The following is a 19717-nucleotide window of genomic DNA, read 5'->3' on the forward strand; positions in this document are numbered from 1 at the left end:
CTGTAACCTGTAATACCACAAGAAAAATTGCTCTTTTGGTGTGTTTGGCCCCAGACTTTTGAAACATGAGTCCAGCAAGGGAATTTTAACTTAAGCTGGATTCAGCTCATTATTCTCTTCCCTCTTATATGCCAGTTGAGAAGCTGCTTTTAGAAAATTAACCCACATATATACAGTAGCATACTGTACACCAAATGCCATCGGGAAAATGGCATTGAAGGCTTGGGTTCTTAGTCTCAGCATGACCAATTGCTGGCTGTGTACCTTTAGACAACTGACCCTTAGCCTCACTGTGACTACATTTCTGCATCTGTGATAAGGGAATGATGATAATCTCAGATTCTATTGGGACTGGATCAAAGTAAGATAAAGTCTAGGGCATTTGTAAACTATAAAATATAGGTGTTTGTTATTGTCACTTACATTATAGACTCTATTTGGGAATCAAAACATAGGACATTTTTAAACAACAGTTAATTAAAAATTATTTCCCTTCACATCAATTAAAAGAATACCAACCAGAGTTTTATAACTCATCTCTAAAGCCCTCTGCATTTACTATTTGGACTGAATCAATATAGTTATATACTTGTCAATTTTTCTTATTCTTTAATGCAGAATGAGAGCAGTCTTTTTTTTTTTTTATGACCGGCTCAGAAAGTACCGAATTAATCAATACATCCAGTGAATAACAAGATGATCTGAAACACATAACAAAAGCTGATAACTCTACTGTATTCTGAATCTGCCTAAGTATTTTCCTAGAAGTAATGTGGAAATACAAGTTGTCTATCTTTCATTGAGTGTGTGGTGGCAAAAGGATTAGGAGGCTATTTGACTGTGTCCACGGAGCTTGGTATATTCCAGGGAAAGGCAGCATATAGCTGTTACCTTTGTAAAAAGTTGAAAATATAAGAGTATCCAAGCCAAATTGCTAGTCAAGCCTTAAAACGGTCTAACAGTGGTTCACCCATATTTATGTAGTCTTATAAATTCCCTAACTCCTCTGAAGGGGGGTAGCGAGAGGTGTGCAGGCTGTTCTAATGTGGGTGCTACTACAGGGTTATGGGCAAAGAAGTTACTGTACAAACAAGTTGTGTTTGGGCTTACCCTGGAGGAAAGACACATCCTCTGAAATTTAGAGCTGGAAGCAACCTCACCAATCAGCTAGTGTAATGTCACGTGACAAGCAGCCTAGAGAGGTAAAATCACTGTCTCAAGTTTATGAACCAAGTTCAGGCCAGAAGTGAAACCCACATTCAAACTGTGCTTTGCAATATTTCACACATTTCCTCACATGAAGATTTACTTTCAGCTGTCTTCTGAAAAATCATTTAAATTATTATCAAATAGCAATGGTTTAAACTGCATCATTATTAATGATGACTTAAATGTGTAGAACATCAGAATTGAAGGCTTTTTAAATAAAATAATAATAAATCAATCTCTTGGTTTCTTTCCAATCATAAAAATATTTAAAGTGACAAAGGAATTTAAAAGTAAAGAACACCAAGTCAGATGCACTGTAAACAAATCCTCTGACACATTTACAAATGGAACTTTTAAATCACTGACACTGCTTCAGGATGCTAATGGCTAGAATTACTTGCATATAGCCTTAGAAAAGAAAAAAATATATGAGAAAGGATAGAACTTGAAGAGATAGTGGTATACCCTTTAAGAAGTCTTCTTTGAGATCTGTCTCTGAGTTTGACTAATGCTAGTGAGAAAATGGAGGGAAAGAGAATGAATGAAGGACAGGGACTCTAAGGGAAGGAGAACATTGCGTCGAAAGAGCTTTCTTTGCCAAAGTGCAATAAGGAAGAGCTGATGTCTACAAGGAAAGAAATGACATGTGCTCTCTTCATAGGGACTAGAGAATAAACCTGAGATAGCTGAAAAATTACTGCTTGCATTTCTGAGGGCAATTGGCTTGAGAGAATTCCTAGGTCACCTGTGAAGCCAGGGACAGTAAAGTATCATGACGGTCTGGCTGCCACATAGCCTACACATCCAAGATAAATGACAGTCTGGCTTTCAAGCCTGATCTCACTTCAGTCCTACAAACCCTCATAAAAGCTGGTCTATCCTCAGAATATCCCTTGGTTTTTTTTGTTTGTTTGTTTGTTTGTTTGTTTTGGATTGCCATTCTCTCTATTGTACACTAATGTGCACATATATGAACTTCTTTCCCGATTCCCATTGAACTATTCTAATTCCATCTGGTATCCAAGGCCAAGTTGAACATCTACCTCCCATTTATTCTCTGTGAAACCCTGTCTTATTATTCCTATGTGCCGATGCCTGGTAAACCAGCCCTACTATTAAGAGAATGGTCTCAGTGTCTCCTCTTTAGGACACCTGTTGAAACCACTGAAATATGGCAGTCTTTACTGAATCATCTCCTAACATCTCTGACTTCTCCATATTTTATTGCTATCTGTTTCAGATGCTCAGTTGGGGTCACTTCATTTAACTTAGAAAGACACGAAAGTTAGGGGGCAGATTAAGAGATGTCATAAAGAAATAAATTGGAATACCAAAGAGACCAATGGGTTGAGAGAGTCGGTCAAAAAGAATAAACAAAACGCAACCACCAGGGGATGGACTGACAGCGGGGAGAGTGCAAAGCTTTCTGGATTCTACACATCTATTGAAGAAATAATAAGTTCAAGTGTCTTTTCTGGCACCCTGAACGAGTAAAGACTTTCAGGGTTGCTTTCATTCATTCTTGATGGGGTTGAAACTAGGCCAGTTATAGCTTTGGATTGAATATTTTATTCCCACAAGAATGGATCAAAAACTAAATTTGTGGTGTACAAGTGAAAGGTGAGTAGCATAAGTTGCCTACAGCAGCTAGATGGCCTTCCGTTCTTTGAAGGTGCTGCCTCTGTCATTTGTATGTAGCTGAACAGATACATCCAGAACACTAGTGATAAGATCCCAGCATCCTCTGTAGTTCTCACTCCAGGGACCAGAGTTTACTATATACCTCACAATAAATAAACCCAATTACACTCACAGCGTTCACTGCATAGGGCATAAAACAGAACACGCACAGTCACAAATGTGAGCTGTAACTTTTCAGCTGGTTGATAAGGCTAGCCACTAAACCTGAAGAAAAATCCTGCATCAGTTACACTAAATGATTCTAAGAGACTCCAAATTTTGAGGTAATTGGAGCCTCCGATACCTCAGATTGCAAGCACGAGCAGTATGTAAAGCAAATGACCCTTTGTGGTGATGCCACTCTACACATTAGTATTGTACTTTCAACAGCTTATTGACGTAAGATAGAGACATTTAACATGTGACATTAATCTTTTCATTTCCATGCAATTATTTACTTGCCAAACAATCCTAATAATAGGTTGTACCAAAATGGCAAGCAGTCTACTACACAAGCATATTTTTATCTGAAGGTAAAAATAAACAAAAACATCTGTAAAGAAATCATATATCAAGCTACATTTATTAGCAAATTCATTTCCTAATAAAACACCATCTGCAGGGAACCTTCAGTTTCTTGTTGATATAAATAGGTCTTTTACTGTCTTCAGACACAGTTCCCAGAAAGTTCTTCCATACCCAATTGCAGAGCATGTAAGTTTTTTTGTTTGTTTATTTGTTTGCCTGGAATGTTAACAAATTCTGTAACATGATTTTTTTTTTAGAACAAACAAATTATTTGTTAAAATGACATTCCTAAGTTGAAAAGCTGACCTTTTGTGATGAAGCTGGTTAGACTCCTAGTATCACTATCCTTGGCACGGAAATCTAAGAAGCATAGGGATGTTTTAGGGACAAGGAATAAAAACCTCCCTGTTATATACACAGGTATAGACACACAAACGCGGACAGACACTTGCACATCACTTTTCAACAAAGATTTGTGAACTCTTAATCCACAAATATAATCTCATCTGCTTATTTGTATAGTTTAGAATGCTGTCTGTTTCCTGGTCATTCAATCCATCCTGCTCTCTCCTGTCCCTGAATACCTTTCATTAACTTACATGTAAGCCTCCTGTCACTAGAGTCAGGGAAAGAGGTGAGAATTCTCAAGGAAATACTGTGATTGCCCCATGGATAAGCCTTTTTGGTAATAACTCAAAGTAATGCTAGCACTCATCAAAGATGGCTACACTGACTAGGGACCTGGAACCGCATGCCTAGAACACTTGGCGCCAGGAACTAGGGCTGAATTCTACTGTTAAGTGCTTTTGAAAGTGCATCAAGATTTAATAGGGTGAATTTTCAGACTTGGTCAGAGTTTTAGCCACATAAATTCCATTAGGTTCAAAGAACCATAATGTTCCACCCTGGCTATATTTATGACCACATTTTAATCTTCACCCCCCTAAGCTCTCCTATTGGGCTGTCTAACTCCGCATTTCCTTTCTTTCTCTGTTTGGTTTTCACACTGGCCTTGAATTCTAATTATGCCCCTGACTTTAGGACCCTAACCTTCTCTCTACCGCTCTTTCAAATCCTTTCTTAAGACATATATTTTAAAATAAGTTCTTCCCTCACTGATATTTGATTATAACATTTTTGCCCCGACCCATTTTTCACATAAAGCTCTACCAAAGTCTATTTGTACTATCACCAAGGGCTACAGGCACATAGGTTGCTCCTTGGATGATCATCTGCAGAGTTGATGAGAGCTCTGATTGTCTTTGGAAATGTACCTCATTAGTGTGCCAGTGCACTGAGAGCATCTAGGTGAATGAAACCACGGAGTCAGTCTGAATCTAGGGCAGTCATTTTGTGAATGTTTGAGAGAGAGGAATACAACATGGAGTGGACCTCACTGGGTCTGGGATCAGTCACTCCACCAGTGAGGTATGGAAACAGAGTGACAGACTGCTTCATCAGGCAGTGCTATTTCCAGACCATTCCCGGCAGTGTAAGGAGGGAACAACGGCAGATTCCACGGCAAGAGAAGGGATAAAAATGGTATCTCTGCCTTTCATTGTACTCCTCTTCTTTCAAAGCAGATCCCTCTCTTTTTTAAGTATTAAAAACCTGTACCCAGCAGAAATTAAGACTAGGATTTCTCAGTGACTGTATACTGTATATATGCAGGGCAGAGTCCGAAACAGATAGAGTACTATGTAAAACATATAATAGATGATGGATTTTCTAGCAATTATTTCCCATTGTGCATGTTACCTGATTAACATTATGGCTTGAAAAACTTAATCAAGTAACCATTTTGAAATTCATTCATCCAACAAACATTTATTGAACATCTCCTATTTGCCAGGCATTTGCTAGGCACTTGGGATACAGAGAAGAATGAGATGTTCCCTGCCCTCAAGGAGCTCACAGTCTAGTGGAGGAGACAGACACAGGACTGAATCTCTACAGTACAATGCAGTAAGTTCTAATCAGGGCGTATGCAAGGTGCCAGAGGGGCCCAGAGGAAGGGGTTGGCAATTAAGCTGGAGTCATCAGGGAAGCTTTCACACAGGAAGTGACAACTGAGCAGACCTGAAGGAGAAATAGGACTTCACTGAAAAGACAAGGGCAGGGAGAGACATACTAGGCTGAGGGGACAGCAGGCAAAAAAGGAAGGAAGTGTGATAAAGTGTGACATGACAGGGGACAATAGGTAGCTCTATGTGGCTCGATTTCATCTGCGTATGAAGAAGTGGTGAAACATGAGGCCAAAGAGGGAGAATGAAGCCAGAAAGGGAAGAACCTTGCACGTGGAACTCAGAAGTTGGGACTTTTCCCTGGCAGTGATGAGAAGGCGTTATAGAATCAGAAGCAGGAGGACATGACATCGCCCTCACTCTGGTCTCTCCTGTCCTCCAAACCATCTGCCTTCATGGAGGATGGTTTGGAAGAGAGGAGGGACCAGAGTGAGGGAGATCAGTCAGGAGGGGCTCTTACAGCAGTCCAGGCATGTGACGCTGGCTGGCAGTTGGAAGGCAGGGAGGGTGGAGAAGAGGTGACAGACTAGAGAGCCGCTTAGAAGGGAGCTTGACAGGGCTTGATGAATAATGGTACAAAAAGCAAAATCACCTCAGAAATGAAACGATATTAAAAATATACAACCAGAAAATGCAGGCCTCCCTCCCTCTGTATCCCGTCCTCCTCTGAACTCCCCACATCTGCTGAGGATGAATAAAGGACCACGTGGCCAGACTTCACTAATTCAGACAGCACTAACTGGGAATCTGCAAAACTTCAGACTGTCTGCCTGCCACTCCTATTAAGAATTTCAACCTACTTTCTTCCTCTGTGTCTTTTCAAGCCTTTATTCAGCAGTACAGGAATCCAATCTAAAGGCAGAGACTTCTTCCAATCAAGTGCTGGAGGTGCAGAAGGCAGCTGCTGACACGGTGGTGTCTGAGGGGCAGCCTCACACATGCCCCCCACCCAGGGGCCACAAGGCCTGGAATACAATCATTAGTGATTCATTCCTTCGGGAGAGGCTTTGGTCCCTCCAGACTTCTTTTTATAAGGCAACAATTCCTGAGATGGGTAGGATATTTAGTCATTCTAAACCCAGTGGGACTGTGGTTGGTCACAATGCCTTTTGCTTTAACAGGAGGGATGGAGGTGGAATAAGAGGGCTACGCAGGAACCTGCTGAGGAAACCGATGCAGGAGGGAAGATCGAGGGTAGAGAAGATAGCACTATGATCCAATGAATTGCTCTGCAAGTGCTCAAGAAACTACAATTCTTAAAGAAGGCCTTCCACGTCAGGATCCAGTGAGTCACATTTGTTTGTTATTGTACCTTAAGGAATTTTTACATTTTCTGTTTATGTTATTGGCTAGTGAAGGCCTATGGTGACTTGCAACTTTTTCACGACCCTTATACTCCTATGACCAATTAAAATCTCCAGTGGATTTAATTTGTACATATTATTGCTACAAATGCTTTTTCTGAAACTATTTTGTAACTCCAACTGTTCATTCACTCACACTGACCTTGTCTTTTGTCATTCCAAATTACAAGGATTTAACTGTATTTGTAGAGTGTTAATCAATCATGTCACAAGTGACAGAAGATCAAGAATCAGACTCTGACCTTGAAGACTCTCATATATGGCTCAATAGGTAAATGAGAGCTGCTCGTGAATACTTGATTAAGAGGTTAGAGCAGTGAACTAACGAAAAAAGAAAGGAAAGAAAATGAAACAAAACAAAACTTTAAAAATTACTTACTTCACTTGTTTGAAGGATCGTGAACTTGGGTAGTTTAGTCTTTGAATTGGCTGCACTGGGTTTGCCATCCAAGAGTGATCCAAATGACAGATTCCCAAAGCTGTTCTCGAATTCAATGGAAGGTTTCAGTGCTGGAGAGATGTCAGGTGCCTGGTCCTGCCCATCCATGGGTCTCACATACGCAGTTGGCTTTTGCTGCCCCATGCTTGTTTTGCAGTAGAGCCCTGGTGGGAAGTTTTGAACTGAAAGGCCACTGCTGGGAGCTAATAAAGAGGAGGCCACTAGGGGAGACCCAGGCGCTTGCACTGTAAATTCAGATTCTTCTGGTGAGTTGGACTGAAAGATTTCTTTGAAAGCATCTTCTCCACTAGACTTGAAGCTACTGTCTTCCTTCACCGGTGGGTTTGACTCTTCAACTGCTCCAATTTGGGGCTGTTCAGCTGGGTAGACAAAGAAGTCTTCCAGTCTGGTTTGAGGCTGATCCTGGGTCAAAGTCTGCATCTTGTTTGGCTGACTACTAGCTTGGCTTGCTGGTACAGTGCTAGGATTATGACTATCTCGTGGCCACTCCGGTTTTGATTTTCTGTTGCTGTGTATTAGAGTCGAATTCAGTATCACGACAGAAGGTGGAAGCATTGGTGCAGAGGGATGAGTATTATCCTGGTGAGCTGGGATCATTCGGTTCTTTTGTTCTGGAAAAAAGCTTGGTTCGTTTTTGTTGATGGGAGTCTGGGGCACAGAATTCTTTGGAATTCCCACTAGATGATTCTGATTAGAATGGTTAGTTAGCAAATCCTTCATTTCATCATAGTTTCCAAGCGTGTTCTGGACTCGGTTGGCAAGTGCATCACCTTTGTTTGTCTAAAATAACAAAAAGATGGGGGTGGGAGGAGAGAGAATGAATAGGTTTGTGTTTCCTAATGTTAATGTTTCAAACAGATGCTCTAAGTAGACTAGCATATAGGGTTCTTTAAAATTGTCATGCTGCCATAAAATTTCATACTTTTCATGTGCTATGTAAGAAAAAAATCAATAACACTATTGAAAGAGCTTCTTGGAATGAGCAGGTATGATTAACATTTGTGTACTCTCTAGCCTGTCCTTAAACACGCTTGGATATCAGGAGACAGTATTAAATTGTGTCATTTATTAACTTTATTAGAAAAACGATTTATTTGAGGTCAGATAAGCTGAATTGCTACATTCTACATCATGATTAACTTCTGCTTACTTATCATTGGAATTATAATGGAATTTTCAACTTACGTATGTTTTTCAGACATCAGTCTTTGCACTACAGCATAACATAGCAAAAGGCTTAGCCCGCTGGATAAGGAAGAGAGTTAAATGTGCTATCATGACTATAATAAGTTTAGAAAAGGCATGGGATTAAGCAACATCTAATTGAGCTAACTTATGAGTAAAGTGAATCTAATTCCTTTTAATCAAAGAACTGTATAAATTACTGGTGTCTGCCTACATATTCTGGGGGCGATTGATGATTCATACTCATTTACTTTGAAATAGTGTGATTGTTCATCAACAGTGACTCAGGCTCTCCTGTGTCTTTTTGATGATTTAGAAAAATTTATTCAAGAATTTAAGCTGTTGCTTGAGTAAACTGAAATAAAGTCATCTTTTCAAAGCGGTGTTAGCCTAATGTGTAGGAATTACAGAGACAACAAAATCATTCTATGGCCCGTCAACACACCAGCTACACCATCTCCTGTAAGGTATACTATTGAAATAGCTATGATTATTTTTAAAATTATTAAGCTCCCACATGGGTTTTGTAATATGGAAAGCAAAGCTTTCATGACTAAAAAAAAAAATTGGTGGGTAACTGTATATTTAGAAATGACTTTGACAAATGCTCAGTTGGTCATCCTTGAAAATGACTTTTATTATTCTCTTTATATACTAAAGAGGTTACCAGAATAAGCTGCTGAAGTCAGAAAGGCAAAGGGCTTTTTTGTGCCTAGGCTGCACTATGGTAGACCACGATATTACAAAGACAGAAGGCCAGCAGTATGGGAGGACCTAGTTGGCAACTGGCCACTGGTGGGGAAGACACCATCCATCCTACACAGCCTTCAGGTCTCAGGAGCTACAGGTACATTTTCTATGCAGAGGAGGGGATGACCACCTCCCCATGGGTACACTCTCTAGTAAGAGTAGATGTTTAATAGCTGCGGTATTTCATGTGCCCTTAACACAGCCCAGTCTCCTGGTGCACACAGGGAATCTATCTAGCCAAGTCTAGTATCTCACTCTAAAACTAGGTTGTATGGCTGTGTCTGTTCTTTGTATGTGAAGATGAGAGAATATGCAGATGAATGGAGGGTGAAGTGCCAGAAATGCATGAAATCACCCAAGGAAAGAAAAAGTAGAATGAGAAGATTGAGCTCAGGGAAGACCCTGGGAAACATCAACCTTTAAGACACAGGAAGAAGAAGAGGAACCAGCAAAGGATACCAAGAAGGAGTAATCAGAGAATGAAACCAGAAACCTTGGCCTCATTATTAGCATAATCTCCATATACCATGTAAAGTTTTTAACTCATAACATGGGTAAAACCATAAAAGACACTTCCAAAGAAATAAGGGCAGTTAGAGAATTATGAATTTTAAAGATTAAGGGGGGAAAGTATGCTAAGTATATGCTAAGGGAGTTCTGTGGGGGATGAGGATCTTTAAAAATCAAAGAAATGTATGTGAATTCAAGTTTGCTTACCCACCAGTACATCTCACATTGCATCATATGCAACCTTGGTGCTGATCAAGTGATTCAACAATTAACACACCATGTAATCCTTAGCAGAATAATTCCTCTGTTTTCAAAAGTACATTTTGAAAAACATATCTTAAAGATATAGATGAGTAGAAATCACTTTTATTCCCTAAAAGTCCCTAGGCTTGTCATTTATAATGGGAGAAATTACGCTTAGCAAAGACAAGAATAAACTGCTTGTCTACAGCAGTGTCCTTCAACTGAGTTGCACAATGAGCCATTTGGAAACAGCCAAAGATTACCTCTCATTTCAATCCTTAAATTTCAAACAAAAAAATTCCATTGTGCTGAGGACCCACCAAGAATCTGATGCAAACTTTAAACATTTGCAGGGTTGTTCTAGACTCAAACAGATTATATCTTGAGTCAGATCACTGCCTAATGAATACTCATACCTGGTTATATTCAAGGATCTGACTCAACAAAGGAGGAACAACACCATTTCCATTTCCACCACACGCACACCTCAATACCCTATAAACAGATTTATGTTTTGGGTCAGATCACTGCCTAATATTCATACCTGCTTATATTCAAGGATCTGACTCAACAAGGAGAAACAATACCATTTCCATTTCCAACCACCACACACCTCAATACTCTCATCTCAACACCCACAGAGAAGTAATTCTACTCTCTTTAGGCTAATGTCATCAGGAGCCAAGAACCTCAAGGCTCATTTTCTTGCAAATAATGTGGTCACGTTCCTGTTCTTGTTTCAGCAGTAAATAGAAGAGACATGTTCAACTTGTCTTCAGTGGAGAGAAATTTGTCTAGGCTTCAATATTCCCTCATTTCTGTTTACTATTAGAATGATTTGAGCTTCAGATTCATGCTTAGATTTTTTTTCCCACACCTAGGTTTTAAAATATGCTTGAAATAAGGAGAACTAAACTGTCCAATGTCTAAAATATTGTCTACATGAATAAAATTAGGAGAAAACTGAAATTCTCTGAATTAGTCTAGCAAATGAACCTCCAACCACACAGTATACATTACACTTTGATTTCTTTCCTTGAATAAAACTATGAGCTCTTAAAAGTCAGATACCATCTCTTGTTTATCTTTATATCACTAAAATTTAGTACATGTCTGGCATATATTAAGTGTTCAATACACTTTCGCTAAGTTAAATAGAATAAATCATAATTCATATCCTGAATATATCAAAATAAAGGATTTGCAATGGCTTAGAGTCAATGGTATGTAAATAGAAGGCAAAGTTAGGCTAACTTGGTTACTATGATTGAACATTAAATTGAACTTTGAGCTTCCTGGTAGCTAAGGCAAAATAAGAAAAGCTCACAGGTTACAGAATTCTCTTTGATGGAAGCAAGCATATTCTATTTCATAAAATGAGACAGACAATTGTCTGATACTAATATGTAAAAAGGAAGTCCTCTCACTGGTTTGTTTACAAGAGCCTTTGATAAATAAAAAAGACAGTTTTCGTGCATCAGTTTTCTACAAAATACAAAGATGCTTTTCCTGTGTTTTTTTTTTAGTAATTATTAAAAAGCAAGAATATTACATTACAAGTCTAACTCAGTGAGATCATGTCTGCAGCCTTAGAGGTCTAGGCTCACATAGTCCAGGTGTGTAGCTTTCTTGTGTACTAATGAATAGGAGTGGGGCTATTATAAGCTGGAGGAATGGAGGGATGCCACCTCCCATAGATTAGGTTCCTCACAGAGGGACTGTCTCAGAAAAAACTTGTGATAGGAAATGTATAGCAGATAGTTCAAAGTTGAGTTCACTGGTGACAGTTTCCGAGTTGCTGACTGAAGGAAGGCCCATATGCTTTGTGTAACAGACATGCTGCGGCTATAAGAATGAATTAACATGGCCGTTATTAAGACAAATACTGGTAAATTTGAAACCCCTCAGTGGCACAGTTAGGCACAGAGGACCCACAGACATGGAACTTCAAGAAATCCACCACCTTTGTTTATGGCTGAATAGTATTCCATAAAAAAGGGTGGAGGGCTTCTTGACAGGAAGGAGGAAGAGAGAAGAGAGGAGGAGGGCAGGGAATTTGTAAGCTGGCACCTAATGGACACAATGTAAGGGTGTATAGCACACTCCCTGGGTGAAGGGCTCAACTACAACTTCAACTTTACCTAACAAATGCAAACAATGTACCCTCATATTAATCTGAAATAAAAAAAAAGAAGCCCACCACCATTCAACAATCAGCACATCATTAGCAGTGCAATCCAGGTCACCAGAGTAAACTCTGCCTTCCCACCATCAGAGGTGGGAAATTGCCAATCGGTTTTTAAATTTCTCAAGATATAGGTACAAGAGTCACTGGATAGAAAACCCAATGGGGCCTGAAATACATTTATACACAATACACGATGTACTCTCATTATACACTGTAGTAACTTCTGATTCACACTAAATGTTCTTTTTCACCCTCCAGAGTTTTAGCAACCCTATTAAGGCAGAAGGTATTCTCGGCAATCTTGATTGAACATTATAAACACAGCAAAAATGAAATCTAACCATTTCAATCAATTATAGGCTTCTTTCAATTTGGCCACTTCTTTACTTCCCGTTCCAGATAATTGGTTGATTCCTTAAAGGTAGGCTCTGCAGCCATTATTTTCTAAGTAATCACAATTTCTCTATCATCAAGGAAATGCATTTTCCAAGTATTTTAAGGCATAAATTATACGTCTGGTTTGTGGCTCATGACTAACAGCACTCCTTCATTTAGGCTTTTTGCCTCTCATTACTTCAGGAAATGCAAACTTCCCTCAGTTTGCTTCTAATGCCATCTACAAATCAGTAGTATAATTTCATTGCAAAACCAGTGTGCTAGGAGGCTATTGTGCCACAGTGTATCTCTTTAATAAAAGTAGCAAGATAATTTGTTGCGAAGTTTATTTATTTCTTTTCTCTTATTGTGGTTAACATATGAGATTCAGCAACTCCTTTTTTTCTAATTCTACTATTTTTATGGTTATTCTCCCTAAGCTGTAAGTTGCTATTTCTTTCTTTACCTTAATTATAATAATGATAATAACTTGAATTAATATAGCACCTTACAGATTTCAAAGCAAGGTTTCCGTGATTGTTTCACTGGATCCTTACAACAAACATATGAGTCAGCAGAGTATCCTGGGCTCCATATGACCTGCCCCGATATTAATGACCTTGGGTAAGCCACTCAAAACCTCTCCACACCCCAGTTTCCTCATTCTTAGTGAGCTGTGTTGAGCTATAAAATGTTATTATTATTGCAATTATAATAATTCAATTCAGAAAGGAGAAAATTTAGGGTCATAGAAATGAAGTTTCTTCCTCATAGTCATCTAGAAGGTCAGTTTATTAAGTCTTAGGACTTCCTGTCTGAGGATAAACAACTTCCTGTTTCAGGTAAGGAAGCATGCAGAACTGGGTGCGAAGTCTCGATTCCCCATGCACAACGATATGAAGCTGCAAAGAAGCTGCCACACATGTCTGAGTTAAAATTCCTCATGGGAAATATGGGGGAATGTGTACTTAGTTGTAAGGACTGCATGTGAACATACATAAAGCCCTCACACGATGCTTGGCACACAGTAGGCGCTTGGTACGTGCCAGTCCCTCACCAATCTCTCCACACTAAAAGACCTGTCAAGTGGAATCATATTTTCAGTCACATTTGAAGACATCCTTTTCAACATCATAACACAAACTCATATTTGAAATTCATAAGCTTTACAGACCAACAGAGAACTTCTACACCAACAACCAAATCCGGGGATAGTCATAAAATTTTCAGTCTCACACTGGTAGATGCAAAGCAAAGAAGGAAAAGAAATCAGCCAGGAATATGAGAGATCACCACTTCTCCTTCTGCCAATAAAGGGTAGTAGGTCCTAGGGAGCGGTATTCACACTGGCTAGTTTATAAATCACTGTTAGTATTGTACAGCGGATTGAGCTATGTTGTCGGATTCCTATTCTCACTACAACTGTAGGATAAAACTGTGGTATGTCTTTGTTTCTACTAGTGGACAGTAAGTCAGCTCTAATACTCCTATTGCCACTGTCATGTCCAGATATTCCAAAGGTGTTCACCTCAGTCTTAGTCTGGGGAGCCTTTGGAGGTACTTTTGGAGCCTTCTAGAATCATAATATGGAAAAAAGAAGAGGCATACTCCTCCAGCACCCTCTCGAGGAAACCTGAGCCTGGACACAGCCCAAAATTCCAACTGATCATAAAAGCGAGGGCAAAAGAAAAAGAATTACTAGATTACCAAACTTTAGCATCATTCCTTTCCTTCATAGTTTTCACTCAAGAATAAAAGCTCCTCTTGATCAAATAGCACAAATGAAACAAGCTACCAATCACATAAGAGCTCTGGATCTGCACTAGATTAAATGCTCTCATCCTTATCTCTACTTGATGTACCCTTGCAGCACCAAGACAGATGTTTTTTGAGAACTTCTGATAATGTTGATAACAGGTTTCTTTAACTGCTTACTCAAAAATATACTGCCAGCATCTAAAAATAAAAAGAGATGGGATTTAACTTAAAGGTATAAGACCATGAATTCACCATGACTTAAAATTATGAAGGAAATACTTGGAAGGCTGAGACTAGATGATCACTTGAGCCCAGGAGTTTGAGGCTGCACTGAGCTATGTCACACCACTGCACTCCAGCTTTTGTGACAGACCCAGACACCAGCTCTTAAAAACAAAGCAAAACAAAACAAAACACTCTGAAAGGGAGAATAAATCAAGGGTTCTTCACCTCATAATTGTGTTGAGAATGGGGCGAATATTGAATTTTCAGAATAAAACCTTTGAGTAAAAGCTCATTTCTCTAACCCATCCAAAGATAAGATGTAAAACTTGTTTGATTGTGCCTCTTTCACTTTGAGAAAGTACAAGACACCTATCGTCCTTTGACCTCTCCTCCATTTATGGAAGCCACAACTTCTTGCTCTTCTCCAATCTGTTTTCTACTCTCCTGCTTTGTTCTCATCCTGATGTTCTGTTCCTACTTTCTTCCACATGGCTCATGTCTCCTCGCCTCTACTTCCTGTATTTTTGTTTTTAAATTTCCTGTGTACCTTGGTCCACTCAACATCACCTCTCTCTTCTGTATCTTCTCTTTGCCCATCAATGTTGGTTCCTTTCCATCAATTTCTAAACGTGCTCACATTTCTCTCCTTTAAAAAAAATCTTCCTTCCATTTTTCTAATAATTATTCCCTTCACATTCTAACTTATCCTTCTTCCTTCCTCCTTCGATGCAAGATCAAGTCCACATTGATTGCCTCTCTTTCTTTACTTAACCATTTCCTCTTTACTCTCCAACCCCTGGCAGTTAGGCTTCCCACAATGACCACCACCAACAACAAATAAAATGGCTCTCCCTAAGGTCACCAATTATGCCATCACTGACAAATCCAACAGCCATTTTACAGTCCCTGTCTTTCCTGATCTCTTCAAGGCATGTAACTAGCAAATCCTTCCTGTATAAAATTTTTATCCCCTTGGTTTTTATTAAATGGTTCTTTCCTACTTCTCTGATGATTGCTTTTTAGTTTCCTTTCCTGGCCTCTGCTTTCACCACCTCTTTTACTCCTTCAATGTTGCTACTGCCCAGCATTTTCTTCTTGTCTCTCTTCTAACTCCATAATTTAACTCATTCTCACAGCTTCCTCTGCCACCTACATGACAGAAACAGCTAAATCTCTCTTTTGACCTCTCTCAAGTGCTCAGCCTGCACAGCCAATGCCTACTAGATAGCTCTCCCTTGATATCCCATGGCATCTCAAATCCGACAAGCTCAAAACTGAATTTTTTTTTCTATAAACACCAACTCTGTTTTCTTCCTGAACAGCTTGTTAATGATATCACTATCCTCTCAAGTCAAAAACTTGGGAGTCACTCATTCTCAACCCATACTTCTCCCATCCAATTACACACTGAGTCCCATCATTTCACTTACTATACCACAAATCCTTCCTTCCAGCAGCTCCCCTTATCAACTACAACAGCTTCTGTATCTTCCTCTAGATTCACCTTCCTCCAGTCTACTGCCCAACATCATCTTTCTAAAATGTATACCTGTCCTAGCCATTCCATGACTTACGAACTTGTAATAACTTCTCAACATGTCCAGAATTGTCTTCTAACTCCTTGAAGTGAGTTTGAATACAAAGTCTTCACTGATCCCTCCACTGCTATCAGCCAACCAGTCACCATGCATCCACACCATCATTCATTCGTGATGACCTCTGGCACAGAACTAGTAATTCCTTGGAAGTCAGGGACTATGTTTTATTCCATTTTGTAAACTAGACTGGAATTGGCTAGCACATACTGGATCTTCAATAAAGGTTTGTTAAACTAATAAGATACCTAAGTACACACATTCAAAGCTAGTGTCAAAATGAAATTGTTTGAGATAGGAAAAATGTTTTTTATAGATTATATTGTTACTGAAAGATTGAAAACCAGTAGCTTAGGCAAGCTAAGCTTCTTTCTCAGGCTTACCAAATTTGGAAGGCACCCAAGTGACTCTAATAAGAATTACTTAGTTTCTCTTAACAAGGCAGCAAGACTCCGGTCTCAGTAGTCACCAATCCAAATAGCTTACTTTCTACCCAAAAGTAGTATTTGGGCCTATGCTGTCCTCCTTAAGAACTTTCCTTTTCCAAAAGTCACCGTCCCTTAAATGGTTCTCTTTTAATTCACAACTCTTAAAATTTTTCTCTATTGCTTTATTTCATACATCGTTTTTGTTGCATTATAGAAAATTACAATGCTACGAAATTTCAATAAAAATCAACCAGCTGCCAGCAATTCAATAAAATTTTTCCATTATAATCTCTTCCTACTCACCCCTAATCTCCACCCTAAATAGGAGGTTCAGGAGCAGTAATAGTAAAATCAGTACTTGTAGACACAGCAGTTTGATGGATATTGGAGCAACTCGCTAGCTCTAGAATACCACTAGAAAACCAACCTAGCCTCACTACCCACTCTGTCTCCACCCCTGTTGAGGCAATCTCCTAACCATTATTATTAACCACCTGGAAAAACAGTTGGTTTTTTCATTTATTCTAAAATAGTAATTTTTTTTCTCTCTTTTTTTTTAATGAAAGGGAACTGTGTACATTGATGCACTTTGGGGGTACAGTGTGGTGTTTTCATACACAATCCAAGACACTTCCATCAAACTGGTTAACATAGCCTTCATGTAACTTTCTTAGTTATTATGTCAAAACATTCATATTCTACTCATAGAAAGATTCACTTGTACCCTTGCAAGATGAACCACAGAAGTGAACCCTCGAATCCCTCTCCCTCCCCCCCTCCCCCCTCCCCATATTAAAATAGTAATTTTAAAAGAGTATTAAAACCACTAAACAATTATTAACAACTTAAAATGTAAAAGTAAAGCAATGACCTTGCAATGGATGGCACTGACTAGGAAGAGAAATAGACATGTCCACCAGCATTCTGATGAAGTCTTCAGGGGCTGCCTATTGACCGTCAAACCAGTGGAAAGTCCCAAGGGTGTGTTCCCTGCTTTAGGAACTGTAGACAGAAAGGAGTTCCTTGGAAAACTTGTGAGACTTCACAAGTCTCTCTCAAATCTTACTGTGCCCCCCAAAGAAGATGGAATTTGTCTCTGAAGACTTCCTCAGAAACTTGCAATTGCCTCAAATATAGTACATATTTCACTTGTAAAAGATATTCTTCTGGAAATGGCTTAGGTACTTTAAATATAAATTACATGCCATTAGTGAGTTCAAAATGTAACAAGTAAACTATTTTCCAGAAAGATAAATTACATACATATTCGGCTACCTTGTAGGGCTCCCCAAAAAGATCAAAGCCTGAAGAAAAGAGATCGTCTTCTTGCTGGACTTCTTGATTTCTCCGCTCCCATTCCCTTTTTTTAAGTGCACTACGGTCTTGTTCATAGTGACTGATATGAAAAGGAAAAGAGAAAAGGATTAATTAGTCATGTAAGTCATTTAAATCTTCTGTGTTATCAATAAGAAGAAATATATGCAAGTTGACACTGCATAAAGAGCCCAGAATTATTTAAAAACAAAAAACAAATACTTATTGGGTTTAAGATCCTGATCAGCTCTTCAGAATAGAGAACCAAGCAGAAACTTTCTTATTATAATTTATATTAATAACCATGCAAGTATAACAGAATCATTTTCCCTTGTCCTGATTATTATAAGCAATTACCTACTCCCCCAAAGTCAGTCCATTATGCAGAAAGGTACTGAATTAAAGTTACATCTGTTGCCAACTGCCTAGGGCTCAGAATCCACTGATGTCACAAAGCCCTAAGGGAAAGGAATTATCAAAGTATGGAACTGCAGATAAACTGGAATTCTTTCCTGAACCAGAGTTAGCCTATTTTACTGGAATTATAGGAGAATTTATGGACCTTTTTGGAAGTCCACCAAAAGAAAAAAAAAATCACTTTAATGACCTATCTTCGGACAGTGTATATCTTTTGTCAGGGTTTTCCTCTGTCTTTGATGTTAACCTTTCTAGAAGTAAGTATATATACACTGGGAAAATTCAAATTATATAAATGTATATAAAATGCCCAGCAGGTACTGTATAAATGTAGGTCTCCTTCTCTACATCAGTATTATTACCATGTTAAGACTTAATTAGATAATTGACATGCAAATGAACATAATCACTAAAGGAATTACAAGAGACATACTGATAAAAAAGCACAGTGGATAGGCTAGTTTCCTCATGAATATCCAAACTTTAATTTACAAAATAAGAGCCTAGAGCATAAACTATCTACGCAGCTTAACTAGATGAAGTGTATGAATCATCCACCTTTCTCCACAGGAATCCTTGAACTGTCAAATTCAAAGTGACTTTGATAGCCTCATCTTCCGGATACATAATCCTCATTTCTTCATTTTAAAAGAGTGGCAACATTTATAGGATGTTGAAATGCACATTACACTTTCACAGTACAAACAATGCCAGATAGATAAGAGCTCACTGAGCCACTCATGAGTATGTTTAGCAAATGTTATCACTGTCTGGTAAGAGCAAAGAAAACCTTCGGAGACCTACCCCACATCTTGGCCCCACTTGATCAAAAAAAAAAACTAAGTGTAGATCCTGGAAGGCAGCCTATCATTTGTAAACTCAGATGCCCTCCAGAGGTGTTTCACTTTTCCAGTGCCCTCTTTCATTTCCATTCACAAATTGAAACCAGAACCCCACACAGTTGGTGAGTATCTGATGAGTTCAGGTTGGAGGCTCATATGGAGTCCGCTGGGCCCGGCAACATTTTTAATATGCTAAGTGTGGGCCTGGGACCACCTCAACATCACATATAAGCTATGTATAAGCCAAGCCCATCAAGTTGTCTAAATGTAAGACAGATCAGGTGTCAGGGATGGGATGGAGTAACAAGTTAAAGCGATATTTGGGTGGGGGGGTGTTTATTGCAAAGGACAATTTCTTTGCTTTTCATAGCAGATGATTGTCTACATACCAACAAGAAACCAAGTCTCCTGGTTCTGAGTCATGTGGGCAGGATGTCAGTTTTGTAGCTATCTGTTCATTTTGTGCCCCTGACAGCTCAGAATGACAGGCCCATAGATCACATTTAATTCTCCCATGAAGAGAACTGAACTGCTTTGGTCTCTTGGCTTCCTTCTCCTCTGAGGGAAAGATATAATTAAAACCCTGAAGGAGGAGGAGGAGGAGGAGGAAGAAGAAGAAGAA

General features: G+C 39.1%; 1 protein-coding gene across 3 annotated transcripts in view; it reads right to left on the bottom strand.

Annotated features, from left to right (window-relative positions):
• Positions 1–19717, bottom strand: part of AFF2 (AF4/FMR2 family member 2) — a 476026-nt gene that overhangs the window by 305196 nt on the left and 151113 nt on the right. For 2 of the 3 annotated variants that reach the window (XM_012812888.2, XM_012812886.1), the window contains exons 2-3: positions 17798–17918; positions 7185–8045 (exon numbers count right to left, since the gene is read on the bottom strand). In XM_012812888.2, the coding sequence (XP_012668342.1) occupies positions 7185–8045; positions 17798–17918 (982 nt within the window). Of the gene's footprint in view, positions 1–7184; positions 8046–17785; positions 17919–19717 lie in introns of all 3 variants that reach the window. The other variant, XM_012812887.1, reaches the window with a different exon arrangement.

Source organism: Otolemur garnettii, unplaced genomic scaffold (genome assembly GCF_000181295.1).
Source record: "Otolemur garnettii isolate 467f Iridium unplaced genomic scaffold, OtoGar3 scaffold00231, whole genome shotgun sequence".
In the NCBI taxonomy this organism is placed as follows: Eukaryota; Metazoa; Chordata; class Mammalia; order Primates; family Galagidae; genus Otolemur; species Otolemur garnettii.